Genomic DNA, 8234 nt, shown 5'->3' with positions numbered 1-8234 from the left:
GTTGTTTTTGACTTTCTGTTTTGTGTTATTTCCTTGACTTTGTATTTTGTGAAGGTCAACAATCTTTTGCTGTACATCAGAACTATTAGTTTTTTTTTCTCATTGTGATGGACGATTAAGGGAATTTGCCCCTTATGTTGCCCCATATTTATAGTCCTGTGAAACAGGAAGTCATGGCTGAATAATGCCATCATCCTAGTCACCATGGTGTGCTAAAAATATATGGGAATATACTTGAGATTTGCGTTAATGTGGCATTTGACAGCATCTTTCATGGAGGCACAGAATTAAATTCATGCCAGTGATGAATTGGGACAAAAATGGAATACCATCCTTCTATCGTGGACTTTTTAAAGTCTGGAGACTTTTTTTTATAGATCGACAAAAACAGGCTCTTTGTTCTGGTTGTTCTGGTCTATATTAAATACCAACATTTAATTATGATGCATTTTAAATTATATTAATTGCTATACAGAGGTTTTCATTCTGACTAGGTATTAGTAAGATCTTGCAACCATTTAATATCCCATAAAAAAAGTCAAGATTAAGGGCAAAAAAAAGTCTTGTTTACGTGTTTAAAGGTGTTTCACCAAAAATAAACGATGGGTGTTGAATTTAATTTGATTTTTTTTAGACATTATTCTACTACAATACCTGTGATCTTCAGTAATTATCGCAAAAAAGCTTGAGAACCCAGACATTATAAAGACCCTGACACAAGGCTGAGGAAACTAAACCTCTGCAAAAGCATATCATGCAGTTTCTTTATTAATTAATCATATTCATGTTTTTAATTCTAAGGTAGAACATGTCAGTTTTATTATATTATCTTTCTAAAAAAAAAGAAAAAAAGAGTAAAAACTGTTTTGCAACATTTCTAGATAATCTGCAGTTATTTACTATTAAAATTCTAAAAATATTCCATTCACCTTAACATTCACTTGAATTCACCCTATAGTTGAAATTTTGTGTGACTGTCACTTCAATTTTTTTGAATGTTCTTAAATATTGAACATCTGCAATACCACGGTGTAACAACTGGATGGTCGTATAGCCCTATATATAAAAACATATAAACAGTTTGCTGCAGAGTGACAGAACGTAAGACATACAGCAAATTACTTGTATTAGGTTATTCATTTTGGATATATATTTTCAGACATTATAATGACTACTTTTAGTAAAAGTTGACATTTAAATGTTGATTTGAAGTGTCAGTTATTATTATTATTGCAGTCAAATCTGGACACATAGAAACTCATACTAGCAATAGTACAGTGTGATCAGTCACATGAAAGTCATCAGATTAAATATTGCCTCAGTGTGACCAGGGCGATCTTTCAAAATATTATAATTGAGTGTTTTAATACCATGAAGTCAAGTCAAGTCACCTTTATTTATATAGCGCTTTTAACAATACAGATTGTGTCAAAGCACTTAACAGTATCAAATCGGAGGATAGAGTGTCAGTAATGTACAATGATAAGATTAAACACTCAATTTTCAGTTAAAGGCATTTCATTATTGAATTCAGAGATGTCATTGTCTAGCTCAGTTTAGTTTAAATAGTATCTGTGCAATCAAATCGGCGATAATCGCTAGAAATTAAGTGTCCCCAACTGAGCAAGCCAGAGGCGACAGCGGCAAGGAACCAAAACTCCCTCTGTGACAGAATAGAGAAAAAAAAACCTTGGGAGAAACCAGGCTTAGTCGGGGGGCCAGTTCTCCTCTGGCCAGACGAAACCCGCAGTTCAAAAGTTTATATTTCTATTTTAATTTTGTTGCAATTTCTAACAATAGTAGTATTATGTAGTTAGGTATTTTATTATATTTTTAGTTTTATTGTATTTTAATCGAGGTCTTCAATGGGGATATGAAGAGAGACTGTCTGTGGTCGAGTTGAGTATCTTCCTCCTGTTTGAAAAAAAAAAACTGCATTCCAATTAGAGACTGGGATCAGGCAAGTCACAAAAACAAAGATGTGTGGCGTTAAATCACGATGGGATGCATTTTAGCGAAGGTAAGTATTTTGTTTGCTTCAGATATTCAGGCTAAAAGTATGGTGGCCGAGAGAGCTCAACACGCTGCAACTTCAGAAAGCACATGCAAATAGACAATGCACCAGCAAATCAAGAAAACATCTTCATCAATTTGACAACAGTTGCTGCAAATGCTCACAACACAACCAAATAAAGAATTTTATTTGCAGCGCGTTTCTTTGTTTGTTTGTGTTGTGAGCGTTTGCAGCGCGTGTATTTATCAAATTGATAATTGTTGTTTTCTTAATTTGCAGGTGTCCTTATTTGGTTTAGTTCTGTTCCTTGTTCATTAATTATCTGTCATTGTCCCCACCTGAGTTGAATTACGTTGTTTGCTCTTTTGTTCCCTTTCCTTTAAAAGTCCTCAGTTCTCCCTTTGTGTTTGTCCGTTCTTGATGTTTATGAGTTCAATAAATGGGAAAAGTGAGTTGATGCCGTTTCGTTCTCCTGCCTTTCATTTATATTCATTTTAGTTTATGCCACAACCACAACCCGTAACAGAAGAACGGATCGATAACAGAGTAATGGAGTTCGTGGATGCTGTCGCCGCCCTAGCCCTCCTAGATCTCCCCTTTTATGAGTTCACATTGGAGTTTTGTGAGCTCGCCGCGACAACTATGTTGGCTGACTCAACCATCATCGAGATGTTACGGCTCGGGGCCACTTTCCACCGTCCCGTGGACCTCCCAGACACCACGGGTTTGAGTTGGAGAGAGGCCATTCTTCAGTGTCTGGGAAGCATCCGGGCCCGAGCCGGAACCAACTCGTCAGCCGTGGCTCTCCCTCGTCCGCCTCATCCCTGACTCCTCCTCACCAGCCGCCATCCGTGGCCCACGAATTCCCGCCGCCGTCCGTGGCCACGGCAAGCCCGCCGACACGGAATACGGCAAGCCCGCCAAGTAGTACGGCAAGCCCGCCGACATGGAATGTGGCAAGCCCGCCAAGAAGTATGGCAAGCCCGCTGGTCCCGTCCAGCCCTCCTGTGCCTCCGCTGGTCCCGTCCAGCCCTCCTGTGCCTCCGCTGGTCCCATCCAGCTCGCCTGTGCCTCCGCTGGTTCCGTCCAGCTCCGTGCTTCCAGAGCGCCACCCAGTGCCTGCGCCACGAAGGCGCCTCCCTAGCTCCGCGCTGTCCGAGCGCATCCGAGAGTCCGTGCTGCCAGAGCGCCCTCAAGAATCTCCGCTGGTTCCGTCCAGCTCCGCGCTTCCAGAGTGCCCCCTAGTATCTGCGCTGCCAGAGCGCCCTCAAAAGTCTCCGCTGGTTCCGTCCAGCTCCTCGCTTCCAGAGCGCCCTCAAGAGTCTCCACTGGTTCCGTCCAGCTCCTCGCTTCCAGAGCGCCCTCAAGAGTCTCCACTGGTTCCGTCCAGCTCCTCGCTTCCAGAGTGCCCCCAAGAGTCTGCGCTTCCAGAGCGCCCCCAAGAGTCCGCGCTAAGATTGAAAGCCCCTAATTTCACCTTTAAAATTTTTTTTTTGGGGGGGGCTATTCCCCGGTGAATTCTGCTCCGTCTTGGGCGCCCAAACTCCCGGATCCGCCATGGTCGTCCAAGCCTCCTGCTCCGTCCTGGGCTCCTCAAGCTCCCTGCTCCGCCATGGCCTTCCGAGCCTCCTGACCCGCCATGGCCGCCGGAGTCCCCTGACCCGCCATGGCCTCTAAGAATCTCCTGTTCCGCCCTGGATGCCTCCTCTGTATCCCTGTCCTGCACCGGCGTCCAGGGCGCCCACCCCCCCTCCCAGGTTGTACTGTTACGGTGCGGGACGCGCCTACCGGGAGGGGGAGGTACTGTCACGTGTCTGCTTGTCTGAGTTTCCATCTGTCCTTATTTGGTTTAGTTCCGTTCCTTGTTAATTAATTATCTGTCATTGTCCCCACCTGAGTTGAATTACGTTGTTTGCTCTTTTATTCCCTTTCCTTTAAAAGTCCTCAGTTCTCCCTTTGTGTTTGTCCGTTCTTGATGTTTATGAGTTCAATAAATGGGAAAAGTGAGTTGATGCCGTTTCGTTCTCCTGCCTTTCATTTATATTCATTTTAGTTTATGCCACAACCACAACCCGTAACAGTAATGCCCAAACACGTGCATAAAAAAATTGCTTTATGGATCCAGTCAGTAATCTTCCATGTTATGTAATGGTACAAAGGTTAAACAGGCATAAAGCTGCTGAGAGTCTCATCAAACAAACAAGTGACTTGCCAACTGCAATAGCCTTGATGCTGATCTTGATAGCTCAGATTTTTCCCATCTGCCACTTAAGAGTTTGCCTTTAGAGTTCCTGACCATTTTTATTGAAGATCTGTGTTCAGATCTTAAAGATAATAGTTGAACTTACTTTTTTCTCCATTCTCATCATATTCACTACAGTACACTCTTAGAAGAAAAGATTCTATATAGAACCTAAAAAGGTTCTATCAGGCGCTTCATATATGGAACCCCTAAAAGGTTCCATACTGTATAGAACCCTTTTTAAGGGTTCTTTGTAGCCAGGAAAAAGGGTCTATATAGAACCCTTTAGGTGTTCCCATCATGGGATCATTCTTTGGATTTAATTTTGGTTTTATTTTAATTAAATTTTAAGCCTTAAACAGCTCGTATAGCTAATTTATCACTAGAAAAACTGAAATATCTGCAAGCATAACACATCAAGGTTTTGTGTGAGCATTTAAGTCACTTTTATTAGCATTTACAATGACAAGCAGAGTTACAGTTAAAGTTACAGAGATTAACATAAATCTATGTTTCTTTTATTTATTCATACTTTTTTTTAAATCATTTTTACCTGTGGAAAATAGAAAATCTTGTTTTAGAAATCTTGTTTTTTCAACCGCCTCCACCTTACTCACCCATCCAACATGTGAGTCACAAATATATGTTGACTGCTAAGAAACCACACAAAACAAAAAAAAACAACAAAAAAAAACAATTGAATGTTAACTTGCACAAATAAATAAACTTAAAGTTAACTTGCAAAAAGATTTTTTTTTAAATAAATACATAAGCAAAATTAGAATGTGAAAAGTTTGTCATCAAATAGTATATTAATGACACTGTTATTCTGGATTTCACCACCAGGTCATTACCCTTTACCTTAAATAAATGTCAAGTATTTACTCCACATTCTCCTCTAAACCAAGTTGTCTGACGGTTTTTTTTTTTTTTTTTTTTGTATGCTGCAACTTTCCCCAATTCTGTAACCCATGAAAGATGGTGAACCACATGTTTCTGAAAAGGGAGCTAAAAGACTAACTATAGTATTGTTTTTAAATTTATAAGCATTATTAATTACATTCAGATAAGCATTTAAACAATAAAAACAAAGGACCCATGACAATTTAAGCACTGGGAAGGCAGGGCCGGATTATCCATAGACGGGATTGGGCGAGTGCCCTGGGGCACCAGCCAATAGGGGGGCATCAAGTGATTAAGATAATGACTTATATAAGATAATGAATATTTTTCATATTTTGTAAATATATTATTTTGCTGGAAGAGATGCAGATACATACAAAATGAACAGTTAATGATACAATATATAAAGAATTAAGAATTAAGATTGGGTCAGGTCATATATTTGCCCTCTCCATCAGAGTGGATAGGCAGCATCGCGGTTGTGCGAAGCGTAAATTAAAAAAAGAGAAAATATCATAACACATAGCCAGGGCTCTACAATGCGACCATTTTAGTCACATTTGCGACTGAAAAGTACTGCGTGAGACTATCAAAAAATATTTAGGAGCACCTGTGCGACTAACCTGATCAGCATATTGTATTTGGAGTAACTGGAGTTTTGTTCATTGCTGAGTTATGCAAGCTCACAAATCCTCTCGTTATAACAAACAAAGTGTAGACAGGGTGTAAATAAGAGATTTGTTGTGCAGTGCAGAGAGTTTCATTGATTATAATGGAGTTTTGTGAGATCGCGATGAACTAAAGTGAGTAATAGCTTTTAAAGGTTATTAAGGAGTTTGCAAATGTGATATTAAATGAATACAACAGTTCAATAAACAACAAGTTAATATTAAGTGACATACATTGTATGACTTTAACAATATTGCCTGATTTTGCTCTATTTCTTTAACGAAAATAGTTTCAAACAGTCACAGCTGAGCCGATGCGCATCTCCAAGCGGTGTTGCGTTTATGAATGAAGCTGCATTTTTAAATGAATCTAGTGAGTCAATGATTCAATTACCCATTCATAAAGACACTTGCTTTGTTCCTGAATGAATCAGCCATTCAAATAAATCAATTGAATGAATGATTTGGTGATAAAATCAGTGACTTACCCCCACCTGCTGGCAGTTTTATTTTTATTTTTAAAGTGTCATTTCAGTTATTTAAATCCTTTCAATCAAACAATAGGTCTGTATTCAAAATTTATATTTAAAACATTAATCTCACAACATTGTTATGAATTTAAAACATCCATGCCACCTAAATGCCACTTTTGTGTTCTTCTGTGCCACCTTTGTAGTGGAAACTAATTTTGTTAATACTGATTTCTTTTGATTGGTAACTTATTCTTTTTATTCTACCTGTTCTTATTATATATTGTTTAGGGGGGTGGGGGGCACTTTAAATGTGGTCACCCTAGGGCACTACACTGTGTTAATCCGGGCCTGTGGGAAGGGCTAATTAGTGCTGATTGAAATTAACTGAGTGATGGCTTTTGGATGCTCCATACTGAACAGAAAGTAGACTGCAAACAGATACTTCTGGCATCTCTGTGTTATTTGGTCAGTGACACATCCATTTTGATGCTAACTCTCTTTGCGATGAGTAGGCTTGACATCCTAAGATGGGGATACAAGTCAGATAAACATTTATTAGACCTATGGAGAGTAGGCTACAGGAAAAAGAATTCAATCAAATCTTAAAACTTACTTGAATTTGAGAGGAGTGTGGTGTTTTCATCTGAATGTTGATGACCAAACAAGTAATCAGGCACTCCAGAGTCCAGACCTGCAGTGTAAGCTAAAATGAATAAATTTTCTCAGTTACCAATGTAATCTCCCGAGGGCTGAGCGCAGTCAGCGCACCGTGAACCGTTGAAGTTTAAACAGCGGCGCTCGCGCGCTTTTAAGTGGCCACTCTCGCGGGAGGCGCGCGACTGAAATGCGCCCGCTGTGCAGACATTATTTTCTGTATCTGTTTGGAGGGATGAGTTATAAGAATAGCCTTTTAGAATCTAAATGAAACACTGAAACTCGATATGAGTATGTTGCTTGTCAATAAAAGAGCTGCACGGCATCTTACATCACATGATAACTAGAACTTGCAATCATAACTTAGTGCGCTGATTAAATAGAAGACTAGCGTGTACCTATTAATGCATGGATAAAACTGTCCAGATTGCTATACACTGCTAGAACACATGTAGCCTGTCTACCTGATCAGTTTGTTATAATAATAGGTTGATTCAGTGCAGACGTAAATTTTAATTTTTTTTTTTTTTTTTTTTTTGCAATAAAGGTGTGCCAAAAAGAGTTATTTCTCCTTATATAGAACCTTTTTGGCATAAGGGGTTCTTTTGAGTTGAGTATGGAGTGTAGAACCCTGCTAGGTCATCTGCAAGTTCTCCCACAAACTCAGTGTAAAGCTCATAGAGCTCTCCATGTCTACTGCGTCGTCTCCTGCATCCAGGTTTCCTGAATTGAGGGTGCCACTGAGGTACCAAGCACAGAGAGTTCAGCCAGATATCCATCTATTGAGGTCAGGTTCAACTTATTGGAGTGAATGAGGATGAGGTCAGTCTCCCTCAGACATTTGAAGACCACTGTGGACTTCTCAGTGAATAAAGAGGCCATGAATGTTCAGCTGGAGTCGAGGCCAGAGAGTGATGTTATAGTAGTCTGGAACCAGAGCGTCTGGTAGACGATACCCATTCCAGGGCTCAGTAGGAGCTTCTGTAGAAGGAAGGAGTTGAATGGTCCACAACCCAACAATGGCCAATGATGCCATCCCTTGAAAAGTTCATCCAACGCACATTACACTAAAATGGATTTTCTCCTCTCAAAGGGTATAATGGCTTATCCATTAACACTGAGATTAGCCAGTGAAAGAATCTGATAACCTAAGTTTTTTTTTTTACCTGATCAGAAAAACAAGCATGGCAGCATCACAGCTATGAAATCATCACCAATTTTAATCAGAATGTTTTCAGTCAGTGCAATTGTTTATGTTTGTATTAGATGTTAGGCCATAT

At 39.9% G+C, this 8234-nt stretch overlaps 1 protein-coding gene across 1 annotated transcript; it reads left to right on the top strand.

Annotated features, from left to right (window-relative positions):
* Positions 1-30: 30 nt before the first annotated feature.
* Positions 31-4061, top strand: LOC131533932 (uncharacterized). The gene is made up of 2 exons (XM_058766416.1): positions 31-2020; positions 2513-4061. The coding sequence occupies exon 2, from the start codon at positions 2989-2991 to the stop codon at positions 3529-3531; it is 543 nt and encodes a 180-aa protein (XP_058622399.1). The 5' UTR covers positions 31-2020; positions 2513-2988; the 3' UTR covers positions 3532-4061.
* The last annotated feature ends 4173 nt before the right edge of the window (positions 4062-8234 follow it).

This window comes from Onychostoma macrolepis, chromosome 25, assembly GCF_012432095.1.
Source record: "Onychostoma macrolepis isolate SWU-2019 chromosome 25, ASM1243209v1, whole genome shotgun sequence".
Classification (NCBI taxonomy): Eukaryota; Metazoa; Chordata; class Actinopteri; order Cypriniformes; family Cyprinidae; genus Onychostoma; species Onychostoma macrolepis.
Note: the sequence above shows the minus strand (reverse complement) of the source record. Positions and strands in the feature narration are given on the sequence as shown.

Bases quoted from the DNA above. Each gene is read 5' to 3' on its own strand.
- LOC131533932 (XM_058766416.1), top strand. From the start codon at position 2,989: ATGGCAAGCCCGCTGGTCCCGTCCAGCCCTCCTGTGCCTCCGCTGGTC.